General features: G+C 33.6%; 3 protein-coding genes and 1 pseudogene across 12 annotated transcripts; 1 reads left to right on the top strand and 3 right to left on the bottom strand.

Annotated features, from left to right (window-relative positions):
• Positions 1–3972: 3972 nt before the first annotated feature.
• Positions 3973–7138, top strand: LOC124829205 (uncharacterized). Of its 2 annotated transcripts, none has more exons than XM_088091606.1 (4): positions 3973–4222; positions 4331–4436; positions 4537–4704; positions 6100–7138. In XM_088091606.1, the coding sequence occupies exons 1-4, from the start codon at positions 4050–4052 to the stop codon at positions 6811–6813; spliced, it is 1161 nt and encodes a 386-aa protein (XP_087947732.1). In that variant the 5' UTR covers positions 3973–4049; the 3' UTR covers positions 6814–7138. The 2 variants fall into 2 exon arrangements, with proteins under 2 accessions (XP_087947732.1, XP_087947729.1); XM_088091603.1 differs by having other exon boundaries at positions 3974–4222; positions 4331–4440; positions 4517–4704.
• A 611-nt stretch (positions 7139–7749) lies between these two features.
• On the bottom strand, positions 7750–9403 carry LOC148204394 (UDP-glycosyltransferase 71K2-like). Its single transcript, XM_088091599.1, has one exon. It carries the CDS (start codon positions 9329–9331, stop codon positions 7925–7927), a length of 1407 nt encoding a protein of 468 aa, XP_087947725.1. The 5' UTR covers positions 9332–9403; the 3' UTR covers positions 7750–7924.
• A 2103-nt stretch (positions 9404–11506) lies between these two features.
• LOC124842356 (uncharacterized) lies at positions 11507–13944 on the bottom strand. 8 transcript variants are annotated; one of them, XM_088091591.1, is made up of 5 exons: positions 13220–13938; positions 12998–13099; positions 12826–12875; positions 12255–12371; positions 11507–11851 (listed from the first exon to the last, which is right to left on the bottom strand). In XM_088091591.1, exons 2-5 carry the CDS (start codon positions 13055–13057, stop codon positions 11773–11775), a joined length of 306 nt encoding a protein of 101 aa, XP_087947717.1. In that variant the 5' UTR covers positions 13058–13099; positions 13220–13938; the 3' UTR covers positions 11507–11772. The 8 variants fall into 8 exon arrangements, 4 of the variants coding, with proteins under 4 accessions (XP_087947717.1, XP_087947715.1, XP_087947707.1 ...); XM_088091589.1 differs by having other exon boundaries at positions 12998–13162; positions 13734–13937; XM_088091581.1 differs by having other exon boundaries at positions 12998–13162; positions 13220–13936.
• Positions 13945–19524: 5580 nt separating this feature from the next.
• Positions 19525–22107, bottom strand: LOC124836679 (UDP-glycosyltransferase 71K1 pseudogene; annotated as a pseudogene). The gene is made up of 2 exons (XR_015779762.1): positions 21913–22107; positions 19525–21694 (listed from the first exon to the last, which is right to left on the bottom strand). The product of XR_015779762.1 is annotated as a UDP-glycosyltransferase 71K1 pseudogene (transcript).
• Positions 22108–24709: the final 2602 nt, after the last annotated feature.

Raw genomic sequence — 24709 nt, 5'->3', positions numbered from 1 at the left:
CCTTGTTCACGCTATTGGGCTTGTTATGGTCCGTGAATTGGGATGGACATTAGTGTAGAAAGGGCTTTAGACGTCCGTTCTTTTAGCCTTTTGACGTCCGACCTACCCCCGACATCTTTGTGGGTGACGTTACTCAGACGTCGGGGGGTAGACATCGAACGTGTATATAGACGTCCGATGTGTCAGCCCCGACGCCTCTGTAGACGTCCGGCGCCTCCCTCCCCCGACGTCTCCTCAGACGTCCAGCGCCTCCCTCCCCCGACGTCTACACAGACGTCCAGGTGTATCCCCCGACGACCATATGCCTGAATGGTTTTGTGCTAGGGTTGGCGTTGGACGTCGGGTTGTGCACTAGCGAATGTTTATAGACATCGGAAAGTGCACTAACAGACGTCTACTGGGCGTTTTTTTTAAAAAAATTAATTTATTTTTGCAATAAAACCACACCTGAAAAGCAGAAAATTGTCCGAGAACAATTTTGCAATAATATATATATATATATGCGTTTCATATAAACAAAGTTCTACTTAATGTAAAATATAATCCACTACCAAAACTATCAAGATAAAACTTAAACTAAAACTAAGCAATGTTCAACAACAAATAAAACTATTCCTAACTCCATCTTTGCACAAGAGAAGCGGTCCACTCCTGCCTTATTTGCCTAATTGTGTCCTCTGGTATAGGAGATGTAATCTTGAAGCGCTGCAAAATTCAAGAAAGATTCATTATGGTTTCATATATGTTTGAAGATGAATTTGATTTGTAATGTATTCAAGGTATACATCATTACCTTATTCCAGTCATCTGTAATGACAGCTCGAATGATAGTCTTAATCCAACACATCACATAGAAGCCACATTCCCATGAATCTATGTAACATCCCAATATATATAGTATAAACTATAATAAGGAGAAGTAACATGCATGATAAAGTAGTACAGTTATCCATCTAAGACATAAAGTAATACCTTTACAGTCATCCAAAAACAACTATAAATTTAAAACTTTATATACAAATCGAAGATTATTCCAAAACTATTTACAAGGCTATAAAGAGCCAAACATAACTACTCAGCAGCAGCATCACCTCCATCTAATGCTTGCTTCAAAGAGACCTCTTCCTCTGCTGCTCACATCCAAAGGATGGTCATCGAAAAAGAAGAACAGCAGAACATACAAAACATAATCACAACAGGGTAAGCTAGTTGAAACAAAGATAAATCATACAACAATTTAGTTAACTTCAAACAAGCATATTATGCATTCACATCACTTAAACCCTTCACACATAACACACTCTGACTCTGACTGTCCGGACTTAGAATGATTGTCGAGCTATGGCGGGTCGTGCACTCGTGGTGGCTTCTACTGCTTTGCAAAGCCATTGCCAATGGGTTTCACCCTACCACACTCACGAGGTTAGTCCGTTATCACTCACCTTGGGCCATACTAGAAGCACCCAAGACTAGGACCTCCTGCTACTCCTCACGACATGGATCAATCCTCTCTATTTGAGAATGAAAGACCATTGGAGTTTCAGGATAACCCCCAAGACTGAGCTCCTGCATCCATTCTAAACTTACTTGAATCTCAACTAGAGATTACACTTTGAATCACAACATAGGGCATCACCATGTCTCCTCTCCTTGAGGAGCATGGAATTACGTCCATAAACCACACTTGAACTTTACACTTTTGATTACAACATACCACAATTACCACAGATATTACATGATACAACTTCAACTTACTTCATACAACACATTGATACATATTAAACAACATAAGAATACACAATACTTGAACTAGAACGAACCTCTCGCACAGCGCACCCCTTCGCATAGCGAGACCATAAGCTTCTCGCACAACGACCTAACTCGCCTTGCAAAAACCCAAGACAGAGACCAACTACTCTAGATCTCTCGCATAGCGACTAAAATGGCTATGCGATTAAAAGATGAAAAGCATCAGACCTCAACCTCTCGCAGAGCGAGACCCACTTGCTAATCGAATAAACTGAATAATAGTTCCAGACCCTAACCAGTCGCACAACGATCCAATTCACTTTGTGGCTTGTCAAACAGAGAGCAACCCTCCCAATTCACTCGCACAGCGCACCCATTCGCTATGCGGTTTCATTGGCAGAGAGCACCTCGCCAAGGTAACTCGCTATGCGAATCCATTCGCACAACGAGTCTGCATAATCTGCAGAACAAATTTCTGTAGAATTACACAACTCAACCACTCTTTACCCATTCCACTCAACTTGGCTAACTTCTAACCCTCCTAAATCGATGTAGATACTAAATTAAACTTGACTAACGGATTCTAAACATTCCTAACACCAATCTAAAGTGTTTATGCACCAATCCCTACTCTAAAACTTCCAATTTCTCAACTTATAGACCCAAAACCAATTCTACTAGTTTGAACCAGTTTTTGACCATTCTAATGACTTAAACCAGTCCCGTATGACCTACCTACATTATCCCAGCAGTCACCAATAGCCCTTGACCACCAATTCTCCATTTCACTACCTCACTTCCTTTAACTACCCTAAACCAGTCCAATTTACTTCACACTATACTTCTTCATTCCCCCCCCCCCCCCAACAGTTCTCCTATAGCAATAACCTCCAATTCACACAATTCACAGCACATAATTTAATTTCCAAATTTCAACTTTTTCATAAACTTATTATTTTCAGATTAATAATTAATAGAACAATTTTGAAGATCAATGTAGTTGATTAGGATTTGGGTAAAAGCTTAATAATATATAGAACTTATTTATACAATAATGAAAAATTACCATGATATTATTAGAGACACATTATTGCACAAAAAGAAAATAATATTAACTAGCTTCTTTTCCTGCTTGAAATAACTACGAGACGCATGCATATCATATAAGAGATAAGAATAAATTAGCAGTAATGTGTCAAAATGAATATTAAAGTAATGTTAACACAGAAAATAAGGATCAATGAATAAAATCACTAAATGTGAAGTTATAGACAATGAAAAAAAAAAGAGAGGTAAAAATCAGAATTGATCAGTAAGAAAATATAGAAAGTAAATGATTTGTTTTCCTAAATAAAATTATGATTTATTAAAAAAATTATTAACTCATTAAATATGATTTTTTAGTACCAATACAAATTAATCATCACTCATTAAACATGCACATTTTGTCTATTTTTGTAATTTTTTTAAAATCTATCTATTATGATAATATAATAGACCGATTTGCCTACTCCCATAAAAAAACCAATAATTAAGTTAATAAATCTAGTCTCATTTTAAATATTTTTTATTGAAGCTAAGCCAATAATATTAAATAGAAAAAAAATATTTCAATAACTTGAAAGTTTTATTTATCATCTTGTACTCAATCTTTAAAAAGTTCAACAAATTTTGTTAGCAACTGTACATTATTTCACATTTTTACCATAACGATCGATTTATCTATGTTTATTTATTTTTAATTTTTAAATTAAATAATTAAATATTCTATTTTTACGTATTTATTTAATATGTTTACTTCAAAATATAAGTTATTTTGAATAGTAAATCTTATTTAATTCTTAAACAAGTGACTTTCGTAAAACTATTTATTTTAGAAAAAAATTATTTATGAAATGTCTAAAATTATTACTAGAATAAATGTGAAAGCAAAAAAGTTATTTACCAAAAAATAAAAAAAGTACATAAGTTTTTAGTTTTTATATTTTTAAAATTAGAAATATTCTAAACTTTGATATATTTTAATTTAGAAAAAATATAATTTTTGAAGTTAATTTTTTTTTTACATTAGACTAAAGTTTGACCAAATGCAGTTGTAGTTGTAAAGTTTAAAATTTGATAAAATAAATTACATTAAAATTTGAGACAGAACCTAAATTTGAATTTTTTGTGTGGAAGGGAATAAATCAGTATTTAGTCCAAATGCAGAAAAAAATAGAACTTTTGAGTCAAAAACCTATTTACCCTAACCCCCAATTTCCCTCTTTCTCTGTTTGCACTGCTTCGTTTTGAGCAGAGAGATGAATCCTTTAACACTGGTGAAGCGCACTCAGAATATCAACGCCAGAGAAGCTGCACTGGGAATTGGCGAACAAGCTTCGTGGCACGCCAAGTACAAAGATTCCGCTTACGTATTCGTCGGTGGCATTCCCTTCGATCTCACCGAGGGTGACCTGCTCGCCGTTTTTGCTCAGTATTTCGCTTCCCTTTTCCATTTCAATTCATCAAACTCTTTTTATTTTCTTTAAATTTTCTTTTTCTTTTTCTTTTAAATCTGAATGATATTTTTTTTATTACTCAGATATGGGGAGGTTGTTGATGTTAATCTCGTTAGAGACAAGGGCACCGGAAAATCAAAGGGTTTTGCGTTTCTTGCGTATGAGGATCAAAGGAGCACAAATCTTGCTGTGGGTCGGTCTCTATTTTCTTTATTTTTTTAATGGACACAATGGTGAATTTCGTTGTGATGTTTATTTGTGTAACTCAGATAATTTAAATGGGGCTCAGATTATGGGGAGAATTATTAGGGTGGACCATGTTGACAAGTACAAGAAGAAAGAGGAAGAAGACGAGGAGACAGAGCGGCAGAAGAGGGAGGCACGGGGCGTTTGTCGTGCGTTTCAAAGGGGTGATTGTACTCGTGGAGCTAGCTGCAAGTTTTCTCATGATGAGCAAGTAAGATAACTGTTTTATGACAATGTTTGAGAAATGCTGCAAGTTTTCTCATGATGAACAAGTAAGATAACTGTTGTATGATGATGTTAGAATAATGCTGCAAGTTTTCTCATGATGAGCAAGTAAGATAACTGTTATATGATAATGTCAGAGTAATTTGTTTTTTTTTTCTTTTTATGCTATGTTTTAGATATGTGGATGATAGCTCTATTAACTCAGTGAAAAATTGGAGTTAAGGTCTATATTTTGTAAATTAAATTTTAGTATTCGTATGCAGTGCCTTTTGACTTATTGGAATTAGATTTTTATTGGTATATGACACTTTGATATTGTTGGTTACTGTTAAGTTTCACTTGATACCTTCCCCGTGTTTAATAAAACTAATTGCAGTCTTAACAGAATTGGAATTATGGAATTGAATTGCATTCACGTTTTGATTATTATTCAAAGATCAGCGTTATATTGGTATATAATGTCATATGTTCCTATATAATGTCATATGTTCCTGAATGTTATTATGTAATGAAGGGGCATTGTTTGACATGTTAATAAATGGAAATTTGGTATTGTTTGATGAACCACTGTTTTGAATGAGAATTTTATATGTCCTGACTGTAATGTAAAATTGTAATGAGTCTAATTTGATATAGTTTGTAAGTTTGCTCATTGTAGTGTATTAATGGTTGATCTGCATGTATTTTGCTCTGTCATCCTGGCTTTCAATTATTGAGTATTACACTTTCTTTACCCAAGAAATGCTTAAATGACTGTATTTCTCCCTATGCTTAAATGACTGTATTTCTCCCTATGCTTAAATGACTGCATTTCTCTCTATGCTTAAATGACTGCATTTCTCTCTATGCAAATGACTGCATTTCTCTCTATGCAAATGACTGCATTTCTCTCTATGCTTAAATGACTGCATTTCTCTCTATGCTTAAATGACTGCATTTCTCTCTCTGCTTAAATTACTGCATTTCTCTCTCTATGTAAAATTTACATTCCTTCATACACGAGTGAATATGCATCATACGGAAGCTCCATTTGATATAAACTAGCTTCTCAGGATTTCCTCCCTCTTGCTATTATGGTTGGCAGTATCAACAACTAGTTTAGACCTCTACTATCAAATTTTGAATATTAGCAGAAATTTAAATATTAAAATTAGAGGAGGACATTTTAATTGAAATATATCCTAAGGAAAAGTAGTGTAATTTGCTGCTCTTTGTTGTCCTGGTTGTTCGGTTGAAAATTGTTTCTCCTCCTTTTTGATTTGCCTATAGTTGAACTTTTGAAGTTGTGCTGTAAAATGTTCAAAATTTTGGAACAGCATCTTACATACAGAGGGTCTATGCAGCTACCTTTTCATCTACTGTCTTTGTTGTCATTATACAGAGAGCTGCAAATACAGGTTGGGGTCAGAAAGAAGACAATCCAAAATGGGGTCACGACAAATTTGAGGGTCCCAAAAAAGAGAGGAGATTTGGCACCAATCAACCAAATCATAATTCAGAAACTAGAGACATAGATTCACGTTCTAAAGCCCGATCCAATGATGCTGCATTCGACAACCAACCTAAGAGAAGTGATAGAGAAGAGAGGTCAAGGCAGTGGCGTGATGATGATGATACATATAAGGGAAGGGAAAATAATAATAGAAGAGAAGAGAAAGGATCAAGAAGGTATGGAGATGATGAATTTGAACATAAGTCGAGAGAAGAGCGATATAGGAGAGAAGAAAAGAAATCAAGAAAGGATGATTACGATGATATTCCTGAGCAAAAAGATCATCGTAGAAGGGAAGACAAGAGGTCAATAAAGCCAGATGATGGTGAGTATGAACCCAAGTTGAGAGATTCGGACATAAGGGAAGATAAAGGACCCCGGAGGAAGGATGAGGATGATTTTGTAAGCAAGGCAAGAGAACCTCATAGTAACAGGGAAGACAGAAGATCTCGAAAACACAGTGAAGATGAATCTGCACCAAGGTCAAGAGAAGATTATGATAGGAAGCAAGATAACAGGTTTTATAGAAGTGATAGTGATAGACTAGAGTCAAAAGTAAGGCATGATTTTGAGAGGAGGGAAGAGAAAAGGTCAAGAAGGTAATGACAGTATCGAGGTGGATACGAGCATATCATTCCTTTGTCGTGGAGAGAACCTAGTTTTAGAGTAGCGGAAAATCATTTGATAACCTGAAATGTGATTCAAAGCTTCTGGAATGTCTAAGTTCATTTTGTTTGTATGATGATTTTCACACTTTTGGCGTGGCTGGTTTGATAAATATTTTAGTCGGGTTCAGCTATCTCCAACTACCAATGTTAATGTACCATTAATTCAAAGTACTTGACCTGTCTATCAGTGATACAATCTTCTCTACAAGTAGCAACAAGCGAAATGGTTTGACATAACGAAGCTCCCAATTTTATTTGGAGTTGTTTGTATGTACGAAATATATCTAAAATCCGTTGGTTCTTTTAAAGCGATTTAGGAGCTCCAAATAAATTAAGGACTTTAGCGAAGGACAGTCGAGTCCATCAGTGCTGACTTCTTTGATAATTTGGTTCATATTCTCCCATTCGGGAGACTTTTCAGGGCTAATCCACATGGTTTACAAGATATGTATGAACATTCAATTGAAGCACATCACACAAATTCTATAGTCATACATTTTGTTGTTTCTTCTTCTCTGGTTGGGTCCATCTTTGACAAGTGTGTAGGAGCACAATGTTGCCTTTTTGTTTTGTTGGTATGCATTCATTTTTTTTTTCTTACAATTTTTTTACTTTAGCTGGTAAATCTTGCTTGACATTACACAATCCACTAATTTATGCTAATAAGAGAAAACACACGAATACTTAGTTGTATGTTTTATTCTTGAAATCACTTGAATTTAAAATCCCTAAGTTTATAAATGTTGATAGTCACAGTTATTATATTTAAAAAGTTTAATAATCCACTTTATTCCCCTGGTGCATATATGAATGAACAATGTGATATAAGCCATAAAAAGAAAACGCATGACAGAAGAATTGCTTGAATAAATTTGACGAACACAAACTGCAACCATTTCCATATTGATCTAATATCCAGTTTACACTTTTTCTAAGGAATGATAGACATGTTTCTGGATAGAATAGATTATAAAGGTCCAAATAACTGACACGGTATGACTGATATTATTTCGAGAAAGCAGCAGCTGTGAAATACAACTATGTTATCAGTTCCTTCCCAATATATTATCAATTAGTTTTCCAACAGAAATGAAAGAAGAACCACTGGTAAGGACAGCTTTCCTGGCCTTCTCTTTCATCGCTAGCACGTTCTTGTGTACCATGCTATCTTTGTCCATTAATTTTTTCAGCCCTTCCTCTATCTCCTTTGCCGTTACAAGATCACTGCTACTTCTATAGTCCAGTCTCAACTCCACTGCTAATCCATATTGCCTCTCCATCCAAAATGCATTCAACTGTTGTTCTGCATAGATAGGCCATGTCAATATTGGTACCCCAAACCACAGGCTTTCCAAAATAGAGTTCCACCCACAATGAGAAACAAAGCCAACAATGGCTTTGTGGGCCAGAACCTCCACCTGGGGTGCCCATCCACATATCATTCCCCTACCCTCCATCCATTCTAAGAAACCTTCTGGTAAGGTTCTGTCTACATTATCTGCAGTTGGTGGAGAATTCATAGCCCATAAGAACCTAACTCCACTACCCTGCAGTGCTACTGCTATTTCTCTTGATTGAGATGGAGCAAACCGTCCCATGCTCCCAAAGCAAAGAAACACCACAGAGGAAGGTGGTTGCTCATCTAGCCACTTCAATATTTTGTCATGCTGGGCTTGATCTAAATTTGGGTTTGGCTGACCCTTGAGATCAATCAAAGGACCAACAGTATAGATTGGAGGTACTTGACTTTGACCATCGGATAATGCATCGATAGCATACTTCTCCAAATCTGAGAAGGAATTAACAATGATTCCTTCGGTGTCCAAGAACCTCTGAGCAAGCTTGTAATATGCAGCATATCCACCATCTTTGTTAAAAGCAGCATCAGGAAAAACACTTAGAGGAACTGGATCTGGGAAACCCCGAATCAACAAGTCAGGCTCAGAGACATTGAACACATCCTCTATCCCACGATTCAGAAGGGAAAGAATAAAAGCTGAAAATGCAACATTTGAAGTCATGAACATGTAAGAGGGGATGCCAAGTTCATTCCCCACATCAATCATGGACAGACAAAAGAAATCTAGGACCAACCTAACAACTGGTTGTGATTCAGACCTAGGATAGGACGATAAGATGTTTTCCAAGGTGGCTTTGACATGGGGTTTCAGGCTCTCGATGAAGGTACATATGTAGTGTTCAGGAGACTTGAAAATTAACTCCTGTGGAGGAAGTTCTCCAAGAGGGAGATCAATGAGTTTGATCTGAGGTTGTGAGGCTAAAGCTGATTTGATGTAAGAGTCTGCAAATGGAGTTAAAGGGATTTTGATGCAGAGAATGGTGACTGAAAGATGGTTGTCACGGTTGATTAGAAGCTGAGCAAATTCAAGGGATGAAGTCAAGTGGCCAATCCCTGGTGAGGGAATGAAGATCAGCTCCGCGTTGTTCGTCATCTCAGTGCTGAGAGAATAGAGTTTGGAATAGGATTTAAGCCTTTCCCCGTTGGCTTTCAACTTTTATCACACCACTACAAGCTACATATTTAATTTGGTTAAGATAAGATACATGTGTATTAAATGAAATAGACTTTTGTTAGGCAGAATTTTTCGAAAATATTTTAATACAAACGTGTTATTTTCTTAGTGATTTATTATTTATTCGTTATGTATTTTAATTTAATAAAAAAAATACGTATATTTTATTAAAATATTATAGAAAAATATGTATTAGTATATATTTTTTCTAAGTCCTTAAAGTTGTTTCAATGAATAAAAAGGAATACACTTTTTTTAAGTTATTACTTAACATTTGCTTTATTTTTCGGGTACCATATTGACATCTTACCTTCTCATGCAAAAATTTAATAAGCATTTAGAAGTTTACTTTAGTTTTAACTAAATTTGAATACTTATTTACACATTGTTTTGTAGCAATAATATATTATTTACTAAAAATGATTTGAAATGGTTTATAAGAATCATGTGTATTTAATTTAAGTAATTTACATAATTTGTACGAAAATTAAAAAAAAAAACGGAATGAAAGATGAGATGAAAATGGTGGGTTTAGAGTGTTTATTTTTTGAAAAAAAAAAAGTACTACCTTACTCTCAATAACAATATTCACATGCATCCTTCATTGTCTTAATAATTATTATTGTTAATTAATACATAATGCTCCTAAATTAATAATATTTTAATTTTCTCCACTAATCCTTTTATTTTTAATTCAAAAAATATTTATATTTCAAAGAAGTACATCTTCAAATAAAATAACCCAATAATTCTATTTTATCATGTCAGAATCATTAAAAACGCACCCAAAAATCCTCTGAACGGATGCCAAGTATCAAGCGGAGGGAATCCGGAAATCAGATAGTGGAATGCAGATGTCGGCAGATGAGCGGACGTTCGTTTGACGTGGGAAGCAAAACTAAGTTTTGGAAAGTTTACGTCAGACTCTCTGCATGCACCTTCTTCTCCAAACTCTGATATTCTCAAATGCTCCCCCATTTTCTCTACCTCTCACCTTTTCTCTTCTCCGATCACCGTTCAGGCACCGTAGAAGCTTTTCCGGCGTCCAGAGCTTCAGTTTGAACCGAACGGTTTCGAATTCTGAACTAGTAAGTTCTTCTTCTCGTTAGCCGTTCGTTCTCTGGCACATGCAAACCAAGTCCTGGTTTGCATGAGTTCATAGTATCATTCTGAACCATTTTGTCTATTGTTTAATTTTGGTTTGAAGTGTTGTTTAACGTGGAGAGTAGAAGGAAATTGTAGTCAGGCGAACTGTATTGTCTCTAGGACGTTCGTTCACGCTCAGAGGTAAGGGAAGCTTATTAATTTAATTTGTATGATTATGTGTGTTGTATGAACGTTCGTTGACTTGACTGAATTAATATATGATGGTTGATATGTTTGGATTGTATGAAGTATGAAAATTGATTATGATATGAATGTATAAAGTTATGAAACTATATGTTAAGAAAATGAGTTGAATATACATGAATTCTGAATATGAAATTTCCCTATGATATTGTACGTTCGTCACTGAACGATCATTGACCGTTCGGTAATGCTAATAAACTTGGTTAGAATTGGATTCTTTCATTTGGGAAGAATCCTAGTTGAGGACGAGCGTCTTCGCGTTGTAATACTATGCTTGAACGTTCGGCCAAGCGTAGTTCTATCTGGGTATTTTGTGAAAAATTATATATATATATATATATATATATATACTAGTACAAAAATCACATTTTATAACGTACAAAAATGACACTGGAGATATAGTTCTGGACGTTATAATAGGTATGCACATTTTATAACGTAGCTAAAAATTAAGTTATAATAGATTCAACATATTATATCGTAGTTCCTTTTACCTATCCTAATATCATAATTAACCTATTATAACATAGGTTATTATGTAGTTGTTTTTCATATAAAAAAAAATTCATGCTTACATTTTGACATCCAATCAAATTTTCTAGTATTATCCTCTTTTATTTAATTTTTCTCGTATTCTTAATTAAAAATTTAAAAAGCTATCATAGGGTTCGAAACCCTCTTTTGATAAACTAAAGCATATTTGAATATCCATTTCAAATTATACAGACATTCACTTCCAAAACATGAAAAAAAAAAGGTTTTGCCATTGGCTAGGTTTGATTAATTTCAATTAATAACCAACCACGTTTCTAATAATTAGGAACAGATACTCTGTACAACATTACAAGAATGATTAATACATGACAGGATTTAAAAGCAAAAAAGCTAAGGTCTAGAAAGAATCAATTTCAACTCATCAAAATTGAACTATATATAATTTTACTAATACGGCCTAATCATGATTATTACCTAGAAAAATGCAAAAAAAAAGTATATACATAATGGTGTGGCTACTTCATAACTAGGCCTATGCTGAAAGATATGCTGAACTTTGCCTTTGCCTTTGCTGAAAGATCTTCATTCTCTTTACTGTATGAATAGAAGACATGATGCATTAAGAATATGTTTCCCATCAAACATTTGATAAACCATGGAGAAGGTGAGAGGCAAGACAAGTATTTTGTAGATCATCATTCTTTAGAAAGGAAAACAAACATTCCAGAGAGCATCTAGGTTATAATAACAAGTCTCATAAGCATACATAATTATCATTTTTTAGCAAGTTAGTAACCATGGTATTTGTAAGTCTTGTAGAACAATATCTGATGAACCATCATGCTCTAAATAAAAAATGTGCAAATGCAAATGTCCATACCTTCATATAAGAAGCAACATGTCCACCAAAGACATATTTCCCGTTGCATATATTCAATTATTCAATTAATCAACTAATAAATCAGAAACAAACCAAGTAGCATTGCATATAGATCACCTTAAGGGAACCAAAGACACAATTTCCCATTGTAGTCCTGATAAGAGCAATATCAAGGAGAGCACGGAATGGTCTCCTAGTATCAGCGGGTTCAACAGAATAATCCTCTCCAATGGCCTCAAAAGTGAAACAAATCAACTGAATAAGATGTAAAAACAAATATAAACACAGATCATAGCAAACTCCTATACCTCATAAAAAACAAAGCATTAAAAGGGAGACAGTGTAAATAAAACACACAAGACAAAAAACAAAGCATTATAAAAAGGGTTACATGTCAGTTCAATTCACAGTGCAGTGATATCTTGTTTTTGGAATCCACATTCCCTGAAAAATCAACTCTAAAGAAATTTTCACCAAAGGAATACCAATGTAAAAATGTATGAAGAACTGGACAAGATTTCAGCAGTATCAAGAGCTCAACCAATAGATACGTAAATACACCAGACAACATTTATTTTATGGGCAGGCAAAGACGCAACAACACATTATAAAATTCAACAACCATTCCAAAGCTTGAGACCAATGTTTATTGCACACACAAGTTCTAACTAAAGAGTTTAGTACATACAAAAGTCCTTGCCAGGTAGCCCATACATAAGTGCAGGATATAGTCGCTGGCTGCAAAAGCAAATCCATAAAAAAAGAAAAAAACTATCAATTATTTATGGGGTTAGTAAGGGTTAGAAAGGAACCAAAATTGTAATAATTTATTAAAAAGTGAAGGAAAAAGAAAAACAGACAGAGGCCAATAGAGGAACAGAGTTAAGCACGATAAACAGCATTGTCGTGAGGAACAACATCCATGTCGTCGGTGATGTCAGCTTGAATGGGATGGTACGAAACTGCATAGAATACTGAGCTCAAGTTTTTGGACCGAACACTCATTGCTCTCTGCTCTTCTTCACCTGTTTTTGTTTATGGTCATTAACCCTCAAAGCACATTAACCCAAGAAACCACGTACCTTATAACAATGTCACACTGCCTCAACACTCCTGTAAAGCAAGCCATCCACCCCGACAACAACTTCGAAGCAATAAGTTGATGGAAGACGACCTGAGGAAAAGTCGATCGAAGCAACGCGAAGACGATTCGGACCTCCTTAAGCTTCCTTAGAGAGGCGACGCAGTGGAATGGAGTAGAAACTTGAGAACAAGCTCGAGATCGAGAGAGAATCAAAGACGAGAACTCTAAGCGAGAAGTTATGCTTAGGATTCGATGCGAAAAACCCTAAGATGGAGTAGAAACCTTAAACTGACCGATTGATCGGTGTAAATCAATGTTTAATTGGTGGAAAGGGATTATAATCGGTAGAACGTGATTATAATCGGTGGAAAATGTGGAAAATGATATTTCAATCGGTGGAATCGAAGGTAAAGGCAAAAAAGATGAAGGTTTGTGAGAAACCCTAGCAGTAGATGTGGTTGGATGATGAGTGAAACAAAAATGCAGATATGTGAAGAGAAATGGAAACTTACGGCTTAAAAATTCTCAAGCGAGAGGGAAAAGCTTATGATGAAGATGTGCTCTTGTGATGAAATGTTACAACCGAGAGACTTGATGGTGCCCTGCCAGTTAGGGTTTCTGTGTGAATATCTGTGTGAAGATGATTAAGAGTAAGCGGCCCATTGATGAAGTCAAGACGGTTAAAGAGATACTATAACCGGTTTTTCAAAAGCAGGCATAATATATTACCAAAATTTTATATCCACTCATGTATTATAACAAAGGTCTTTACCTCCCTTATAATATCTTTTAAACTTCTGCGACGCTTTTTTTTTTATATAATGACTGATATTCATAATTTCGTTATAATATGAATTAAATTATTTACAAGTTTGCCACCGTATTAGATATTATAACTGATTTTTATAATTCCGTTATAATATAAATTAAATTATTTACAAGTTTGCTACTGTATTAGATATTATAACTGATTTTCATAACTACGTTATAATATGATCGTTATAAAATGTCATTTTTCCACTAGTATATGTATTTGTATAGTCTCGTTTATTCTTAAATCACTACTTCAATAGTATCTTATTATATTTATCAAACCTTCTAATATAAGTTTAGTAGTGCTCGGTCTTACACCCAGCGCTCGTACTGAGTAGTGCTCGGTCTTACACCAAGCACTCGTACTGAGTAGTGCTCGGTCTCACACAAGCGCTCGTACTCGTTTCTTTCATAATTTATATTGAGGAAAATTGCATTCGTCCAACTTCAATAGAGTTCTCTCTCTACCGTGTTTGGCCATTGACTGGCATTCGGTTTTCTTGATGTTAAACTCAAATAAGCTAAGTATTCATAAACGTTCGGTCTCCTTATGTGACTGCTTTTAAGTATTATTCTTTGACTGTTTTGAAGTGTCTGTATCCATTGGTTCCAGCCTAGAGTCTTAGTACTTGGCATGATCTTTTTGGTGTTCGGTTGGAGCTCTCAAGATTCAGTTCATCTAATTGGCTCACCCTATAATTAACGTTCGTTCCGTTCGCTCTTGCAATATTTATTGCGTTCGGTTTCTTTCTCAACCCGATAATAATCCTCTCGGTCGTAATCTATTCTAGAACTAGAGACCTCTACTTGTCCTCACGTAGAGGAGGGTAAGTCAGGTGTGGGAACGACAGGAGGTTCTAGTCCTTAGGGGTACTTTGGACAGATAGGACTAACCTCGGGTGGCAGCTGTTGAGGGTATCCTAGTTACTACATCACCCGGGTGCACGAACGCCTGTAGCTACACAGATTTCATACAGTCCGGACAGTCAGTCTAGTATTAGGCTTTGTATGAACGTATGATGAAATATATATATATATATATATATATATATATATATATATATATTGTGTGTTTGATTTTGTGAAAATGTATGTTTATACATGAATTAAATTACATAAGCTTAATCTGTGTTTCCTGTCTTGTCTTGTTTTGTACGTTCATCTTTGTCATTGCAATGATCATCCGTTGTGGATGTGAGTAGAAGGAGACGAGTTGTTGGAAGAGGCGTTGGAAGAAGAGAATCTGATCAAGGTAGAAGTGAAGGCCGAACAGTAGGACGTTCAGTCAGTAGTTAGTTTATAGTAAGGTGGTCGTTCGATCACCTTCCTTTTTATTAAGTATGACCGTTCGATATTTCCTTCTGTAAACCGTTCGGTCAGGTTTGCTTATCATGTAAAGTTTAAATTTGTAACTCTTTCTGTAAGGTCGTTCGGTCATGAGCGTATGCTCTACTTTAGTGTAAGACTGATCTAGATTACTATTGAATGTGATTATTTATTATATAGTTCTAGACTGTATTTTTGGGATGTTACATATCATACCTTTATTTTTTTCAATAATGATTAATTAATAATATCTTTTTCAAGTTTAGTTTTTATTAAATTTGAAATTTTAATTTTTTTTACTTATAAATTATATTAAGGTATTTTCATTTTTTTTAAATGTTTAAAATGTTTTATTACAAATTTACTTTTTCAATAATGATGAATATAATAACAATTTTTTAAGTTTAACTTCTATTAAATTTGATACTTTAATATTTTCTTTTACTTTTAAAGCTTATGTAAAAATTAATATAGTAGAATTTTACTTTTTCTTTAGCAGGAAAATTAATGAAAAATTGTCAGAATCCCAATTCTCCTTTTTCTCATAAAATAGAAAACCTTTTCTTCTTTTTATAAATCTTAGCTCTCTCAAAAACCTCCATTTTTTTCTCCAAATTTCTAATTAAGCTAAGATTCAACATCACACAAGTGAGTGAGAAAATTTTTATCAAAACGTTTTTTCAATTCTATTTTAGGTAAGTTTGAATTTTTCTCTTTTCTCTATAAGAGCAATCTATTTTCCTTGCATGCAAGCTCATTTTCAGTTACATGTTGTTTTTTTAATTTTTAGTGAAACCCTTTCTGATTTTTATCCTAAAATGTTGTCTTAATCATTAGTCGGGTCTTTGGTTGTGTAAATAGAGTTATTTTTGCATGTGATGTTATTTTAGGGAGAAAGCATCGCTAGACAAGCTCTATTAAGTAAGGAAAACTAATTTATTTGAAAATTTAACATCTTATTGTTAAACTTTAAAGAAAAATTTGCAGTATGAATATTATAGGTATATGCTTGTTGTAATTTAGAGTAATTTTATGAGAAGCATGATTTTGATGTACGTTATTAATTGTGATAATAATTTGAGTATTATAGGTATATGCTTATTGTAATTTAGAGTAATTTTATGAGAAGCATGATTTTGATGTATGTTATTAATTGTGATAATAATTTGAGTACGGATGTAGTCAAGTAATTCCTGGGAAGGGGTGATTTGATTTAAACTATGAAATTCTTATAAATGTGATGAGAAGTTGTTGATTTGGACAACTTATTGTGGTTGGTTTTGTTATTCAAATGAAGTGGGTATGAATGTGATTATAAGAGAGATTGACATGCAAGAAAATTTATAAATAAGTGTGGTTTGATGATGGTATAAAAAGTTGAAGTATGGTTGATAATGTATTCATATGAAATTGTATATGTATGAAAAAGTTAGCCTATAAAATGAAAATAATGAATGGATGTGATTTTGATGTTTTTGTGGTAATATTATTGTTTGGATTTGTAGGATTGAATGTTTTTATGGTGTTTAATGAGTTTTCTTTCTAGTCTTAATACTTTAGTTTAAAAAGATTAAACACATGTGAATTAGAAAGTGAAGACTTTGGGAGGATGAGAAAATACTTAAAGTGCATAAAATAAGTTTTTCTGTTGCTTGGAATTGGGTGGTAACTATGTAACATTTTTTCATACTAGAAGCGATTTATATCTTGCTAAATGGTTTTTTTTGTATGCTAGCTTTTATAATTATGATTGTTTTCTATGTGTTTGACAATGCATATATATGCATAAATATTTTTAGTGTGTTGTGGTTGTTAAATTGGTTATTTTCAAGGAGAAAATTTTATTTTAAGTTAGAGTCCAAGTGATTGAAGAAGACTTGTTCTGTATGACTTGTTGAAGAAGATAACTAAGACAGATGATATTATATGAAGGAGGATCATATTCAGAGAGCTAATGAAATTAACTCTGTTAATATTGATTCAAATGTATGATGTTCCACTTAAGTTATTGTTGTAGAGAAGGAGGAGAAGATGGTCAATATGACAGGTCCATAGTCTCCCTAGGTCATCGATACATTAGTCTTTTAGAAGACTTGGTCAAGATAGGACTCTTTAATTTGATGATTGAACCTAGTTAACTTATCTTTTTTATTTTTTATACATCTCACGAAGTTATTTTGACAACTTTTGTGAAAAGTATAGTTTCTTCAAATTGGAGTTTATTTTGTGATTATTAGCTTACCCTTGCCATTTTTGTGTGTCTTTTATTTCTTTTCTTTTACGATAATTATATTTTAAATATAGAAGCAGAAATAAGAATTGATTACATCAGTAGAGTTGGAACTTGTCACTAAAGGAGTAGTATAAAAATATGTTTTAGCCTTTTAAGAAACTGTATTAAGTTGTTAGTTCATATTTTGAATACTATGAATCATGAATTATGCTGATTTTGTTGGAATCGTATTGCACAGCGGAATGTTTAAGCGTGTGTAATCGGACACAAAAACAAGAAGGGAGGGGTGAATTGGTTTGAATTAAAAATTTCTTCTTTTGAACAAATTTTTGTTTTAAAGTTTCTTTGATAAATATGAAAACTTACGTTGAATAAAAGCAAATAAATAAAGTAGAGAAGGATGGAGAAAAAACACATAGGTAATTTTTATACTGGTTCGGATTAAAAGACTCTACGTCAAGTTGTTAATCTCTTCGAAAGAGGGATTAACCTTTCCACTAAAATAAGTAACAATTTATAGTAGAGAAATAAAGATTCAGTTTAGAAACCCTTAACAGATAAGAGATGAAAGACACCTCCTTTTGATGCACAAAAGGATGAACAACTTGACTCTACTTTGTAAGTATACTCCACCACTTAGACATACTAAGAAAGTACACTTCCTCCTACAAGCACCAAGTAACACAAGCTCCCTTTTCACATACAGATAGTTTCCCTTAAGCACACAACTCTAATACTCTCAGTGAAAAGTTCTTTTAAAGTTGTTTAAGTTAATTATTTATAGACTTTTGCATTTGAAAATTAGGTTAAAAAACGAAGAGTCAAGTTTGCAACTGTCACTAATAATCGATTATCATAAGTGATAATCGATTATCTGCGAACCTTGGTAATTCGTGCTTTCATGGATAATCGATTATCTTAAATGATAATCGATTATCACATACACTTTTATGAAAAATAAAAAAATTTCTGAGTGTTTTATTACTTGGGTTCTATCTATCGACTCTTGAACAACTAAATTAATTATAATACACAAATTACTAATCATTAACAACTTAATTATTGAGTCTTCAAAGTATTTCTTGAAAGCAAACATTTGTTTAATTCTTCAATACTTTCTCTATAAAACATCTATCATCAAAATCTTTTATTGAAGCAAGATGTTTATCTTTTTCATTTTGCTAACAGATTTTGAGATAAAATATTCTCTAGTTTAATAATTAAAATGAAATTCAATTTAATTATAATTATTAGTGTTACTAAAGTGTTATAATATTATTTAAAATTACTACGAGAATGTTTAGAAAAATGAGTTTTTACAAAAATTGTCCTTAGAAAATTAAGTTATTTATAATTTGTTTAAATAACTACTGTAGGATTTTATTCGAGGAATTTAAAAAAAGAAAAGAAAAAGTAAGATAGAAGAAATGGTGAAGAATTTAAGAAAAAATAAATATATAATAATAATAATAATAATAATAATAACAAATAATAATAATAATAATAATAATAAAAGAATAAAATAGACAATACCAAATTAAAATTAATATTAATTATAATAAAAACATTACTAAAATATTTACTATCTTTTAAGACTTTAGTTCATTAAAAAAACCATTTAAAATCTATAATCCTATATGTTATTAAAACCGTATCTAAAAAATGCTTCATATGAATTTTAGAAGTTAACGACATCCACAAGAACAATGTCTATGACTGTTTTATGAAAAGCAAAATTTTTGTGTCTTTTACATTAAACGTGAGTTTGTAATATTTTCACTGCAAATCAAAAACATACTACATAGCCTATCTTGGTGGAAGTCTATCTACTCTACCCATGTGCTCATCCTTCACTGTTCCTAACTTTCCCAGAAAAATTTAGGTTTGTTTTTTAGAAATAAGTTTTATATTAATTTGTTAGTGCTCCAATCTAAGAAAAAAAATAGAAGAGTAATATCACTTTATAAAAGTAACTTCTTTTGAGGATCTTACAAGCAAGTTCTAAACAAGACTGAGATCATTCAATTTCTTTCCTTAGTTCAAATGCCAGCAAATAGCATTACTACAATTACAACCCTTACACGTGAATACATTGGTTTCATCAGTTTCATCAGTTTCTATTCACCAAACGTTGTCTAGTTAAAATGATCACCTTCCTTGTGCAATCAATTGACTCAAAGAAAGCGGGAAACCTCATCTATGAAATTCAACAACTGTCATCAATTGTTTCCTGTCATAACATCAAATTGCAGACCAACATCTATGATACACCTGCAGCAATTTCACTTTCCAACTTACGTTCTCCAAAAATTTTGAAGACGGAAAATCCTTATTTTGCTGTAATTTTATGCCTTAAGTACTGGTTGATCATGAGGTCTGAATCCAGAAACAATCTCAAAGCTATGCCAATGGCATTCCCCTATTCCTTTGATAATAAGAAACCTTCTCACACTGACGTATCACCTTCCTTGTGCAATCAATTGCTTGCACTACATAGTTAGGCTTTTTCATTAATTGATTCATCAAAGTGGCTAGGCAACCCCACCATGAAATTCAATGTCATGATATCAATGAGTTTCTCAACAGAGCTGAAAGAAGACCCACCACTGAGTACAACTTTCCTAGCCACCTCTTGCATTTCTTTCACCTTCTTGTGTACCATATTATCTCTATCCATTAACTGTTTCAGCCCATTCTCAATCTCCTCCGCCATTACAAGATCACTACCCCTTCTATAGTCCAGTCTCAGCTCCACTGCCAATCTAAATTCCCTCACCATCCTAAAAGCATTCAGCTGCTGTTCTGCATAAATAGGCCATGTCAATATTGGTACTCCAAACCACAAGCTTTCTAAAATAGAGTTCCATCCACAATGAGACACAAACCCCCCAATGGCTTTGTGGGCCAGAACCTCCACTTGTGGTGCCCAATCACATAGCATTCCCCTACCTTCTGTCCACTCTAAAAACCCTTCTGGTAACGTTCTCTCTTCCTTTTTTGTTGTTGTTGGTGGAGAACGCTTAGTCCACAAGAACCTAACTCCACTACGCTGAAGTGCTTGTGCTATTTCTCTTGTTTGAGGTGGATCAAAACTTCCTCTACTTCCAAAACAAAGAAAAACTACTGAAGAATCAGGTTGCTCATCTAGCCATTTCAATATTCTGTCATGTTGTGCATGATCCAAATTTGGGTTAGGATGACCCTTGAGATTAATCAGTGGACCAACAGCATAGATAGAAGGTGTTTGAATTTGACCGTTACATAATGCATCAATAGCATACTGCTCCAACTCTGAAAAAGTATTAACAATGATACCTTTGGAGTCCTGGAACCTCTGAGCAAGATTATAATAAGCAGCATATCCACCCTGTTTGCTAAAAACAGCATCAGGCATAACACTAGAAGGAAATGGATCAGGGAAACCCGGAATCAACCATTTTGAATCAGAATCACAGAACACATCACCAACTTGACGTTTCTGAAGGGAAAGCATGAGACTCAAAAACCCAACATTTGAGGGCATGAACAAATAAGAAGGGATGCCCAGGTCGTTTCCCACATCAATCATCGGTGAACAGAAAACATCTATGACCAACCCAATGACGGGATTTGACTGAGATGATGATAAAATGTTTTGTACGGTGGCTTTGACCTGGGGTTTGAGGATCTGCAAGAGGGTCCATATGTAGTGTGGTATTGATCTATTTAGTAGTTCCTGTGGAGGGGGTTCTACGTGGGGGAGATCAATGGCTTGGATTTGTGGTTGTGAAGCTGTAATTGATCTGATGTATGCATCGGAATAGGGAGCATGAGGGAGCTTCATGCAGATCATCGTGATTGAAAGATGGTTATGACGGTTGATCAAAATTTGTGCTAATTCGAGAGATGAACCTAAGTGGCCAATCCCCGGTATGGTAAAGAAGATCAACCCTGCTTTCTTCTTCATTTCAGCCATCAGTTTTCAAGTATGGTGGGTGGAACTGTGATTAACTCTTCCCTAAGGTTTGGCAGTTTGTGAGTTTGATTCAACTTCAGTTTGACCTTTCATCGTACAACATAGATGCAGATCTGAAATAAGAACTGATGCTTTTCTTCGTGGATCTAATCAAATAAAAAATCATTATAGGCCACAATCAGTTCAGCATGCTCAATTGTTATAGGCCACAAAGTAAATTTCAAAGGAAAGAAAGAGAAACAAGAAGGGCAAAGGATTATTGAAGAAATTGAAAACAAGGAAAGGAAGTATGAAAGAATTCAAGTAAGACATCAAAGAGTAAAAAATCAGAAGACGTTGGACAAGTGATTCTAAATTCGGATACCTTAATCAAGGTTTAGAAATTCAATCTCTGATTTTAACAAGAAATCACGATTAGAAATATTACTTTACTGTAAATTTGGATCAATCCAGTGCAATGAGTTTGGATTTCAAATAAAAGTTCGCATATTTCTTTTGTACAAAAAGAAAGAGAAAATATTAAATAAGAATCAGAGCCAGCCTTGAAGGTTAATGGAGTTACACCATTTAAGAATGCTACCGTTATTATATAGTCCGTTTTTTTGTTATATTATTTTTTATTATTAAGTAAAATTTAAGAGTTGTTAAATGATGAAAGCATTATTATTTTTCATTTTAGAAAATTTCTCGTTTGATCATTTTTCAGTTAGGTTTATTTGGTAGTTAAAAACTGTTAAAAACATTTCTAAGCTGGTATTTGACGACTCGAAAAATCTATATATCATAAGAGTAATAGTATTAGTAAATATATTAAAAAAAATAAGAAATATTTTTTCAATCAGGATTTGTCTATCATTAAAGTAAATTAAATTAAAGACTAATCAATCAGAAAAGGCCAGCTCTTCCAACTGAAAGCAATGAAAAATTATTAACATGAGGGTTACACTATCGTTTTGAGTCTTGGAATGGTCTTATGTAAATTGATGTGACATCTGACTAACTAACACGTGATTATCCATTTGTAATAAGATAAGATGTAACGTGTCCTACATTGAATAAGATAAAGTATTTAAGCCATGAGGTTTTTCTACTTAGGAGACTAATATCATGGGATTAACTCTCCTCTGATGGTAACTTTTATTGTTGGGATTCAAAAACCTAGTAAAACTTATCTTCTTTCGATTACTTGTTTTTTGGTTTTCTTTTTTATTTGCTCCCTAGAACTCTTTCTTCGGTATTTGTTCGCCTTGACGATTATATGTAAAATGTACTCCATATTAAAGTTAGTTTCCAGATAGTTTCAATGTACTAAATGTGGTAATAATGTTTCACCTATCTTTATTGATTTTTATACTTGTTTTAATGGGTAAGGGACCTCTATGGATTTTAAGAAAGTCCGGTTGCATTTAATCTCCTTTAATTTTAACATAGAGTATAGCTATCAATTTGACCAATTCTAGACAACTTGCTTAGACCCAGATAGGTTGGGATAAAAAAAAATTACATAGTAAAAAAGCCTAGGATAAACCGTCTACAAAAGCTTATAGGCCACAATTAGTCTCTAGACTCTTTTTCAAACATAGAAAAAAATATTAAATCTTTTAAATATATTATTGACCTACAAGCATCAATCAATATATAAATCAAAACTTAACATTCTAGTTATGCTTACTATCTTGATATTTTACGTGAACCCATTCATTTCAACTTTTATCTTAGGTCAACCTATATCAATCTTCTAATTAGGTCAAACAATTATGACCTTCGATCCAAATTGGACTGTCTCCATCTTCAATCTAGGACGATCCATCTCGACCATTTTCTCGAGTCGACCTGTCATGACATTCAGTTTGATTGGCTTGTCTCGACTTTTGGTCTGGGATCATCAATCTCGACATTCAATCAAAGATGACGAGTCTTGACCTTTGACCTAAGACAACTCGTCTCAACCTTCGATTTGGGATGACCTGTCTTGACCTTTGATTCGAGATAATTTGTCTCAACTTTCGGCTTGAGACAACATGTCTCAACCTTCGGCCCGAGCCTATAAGTCTCAGACTTCGACCCAACTCGACTTGACTATAACTATTACCTTCAACCTTCAATTCGAGCTAACTTGGCTCGAACTTTACTTCAGGTTGATTTAAATCGGCCTTCGAGAAGTGACAATTCAACTCAACCTTTAATCTAGATTGAAAGTGTTGTTTTTAAGAATTAATTAAAGTCTTGTAGGTCTAGATAATTGTCCTTATGATTAAATATCATTTGCAACTATGTCTAATTAAGAGCATAGTATAAGAATCTTACTATCATCCCAAGTAGTTTGAGACTTCTTTTATTTAATCAAAATTTTGAATGGTTCCATAATCAAAGAACATAACATTCCCCTTTAGTAATTTTATTCTTAGGATTCTACAATAACCAAACTTGGCCCTTAGTGAAACAAGGTATTTACATTCCTTACTTTTTGCAACCAACTTCGTTCTCTCTTTCTAGAAAATGTGCACATTAGTCATGCATCTAAACAGGTTTAACTTTCAAATGAGTGTAAAGTGCATTTCTTCTATACCATATTTACTCCAAAATCTTTCAACTCACATGTTTTTGATGGTGAGAAATTAATAAAAACTACTGCTGTTTTCGCAGTTACTGATTTTCACCCAAAATTATTTTAGTAGTTTGGCTTGAGTCAACAAGCATCTTTCTCTTTAGCTTGAGGCTATACCTGAATATCATGAATTTGAGGATGAGTTTTAATTTGATTAATTCTATTTGAATTGCTTTGAAGCAGCTATTTATAATCCTGAAATGCCGGTTGATATGGTGCCATTTTTTCATGTTATGTGACCAATTCTTGCTAAGACACATAAACACTTATTATTTAAGCATTAGTTCAGTTGTCATTTTCTTCTTTCGTCTATTTTCATAAACAAACCTTTGACTTTTGTTAGACAGAGTTTGCACGTATGATTAACCAAAATATAAATCCACGAGTGTTGCATAATCACCAATTTTTTCCAACCACCATCTAAATGCTATTCATTCTTAATGCGAATACAAGAAAATTATGACTCGTTGGTATGATAAACTACCCAGCACAACAATAGGACAATGCATGATATTGCTTCTGTTATATGTTTCATTAGGCTTGAATGTCTTAA

The sequence above is a fragment of the Vigna umbellata genome, chromosome 1 (assembly GCF_029865625.1).
Source record: "Vigna umbellata cultivar VRB3 chromosome 1, Vumbellata_1.0, whole genome shotgun sequence".
NCBI classification, from domain to species: domain Eukaryota; kingdom Viridiplantae; phylum Streptophyta; class Magnoliopsida; order Fabales; family Fabaceae; genus Vigna; species Vigna umbellata.
The sequence above is the reverse complement of the archived record's forward strand: the minus strand, read 5'-3'. Positions and strand labels throughout refer to the sequence as shown.

Coding starts and splice junctions, on each gene's coding strand:
- LOC124829205 (XM_088091603.1), top strand. CDS start 4,050: ATGAATCCTTTAACACTGGTGAAGCGCACTCAGAATATCAACGCCAGA. Junction 4,223..4,330: donor CTGCTCGCCGTTTTTGCTCA/GTATTTCGCTTC, acceptor TTTATTACTCAG/ATATGGGGAGGTTGTTGATG. Junction 4,705..6,099: donor AGTTTTCTCATGATGAGCAA/GTAAGATAACTG, acceptor GTCATTATACAG/AGAGCTGCAAATACAGGTTG.
- LOC148204394 (XM_088091599.1), bottom strand. CDS start 9,331: ATGACGAACAACGCGGAGCTGATCTTCATTCCCTCACCAGGGATTGGC.
- LOC124842356 (XM_088091589.1), bottom strand. CDS start 13,105: ATGCAGTTTCGTACCATCCCATTCAAGCTGACATCACCGACGACATGG. Junction 12,876..12,997: donor CTGTTCCTCTATTGGCCTCT/GTCTGTTTTTCT, acceptor TTGCTTTTGCAG/CCAGCGACTATATCCTGCAC. Junction 12,372..12,825: donor GCTACCTGGCAAGGACTTTT/GTATGTACTAAA, acceptor TTCACTTTTGAG/GCCATTGGAGAGGATTATTC.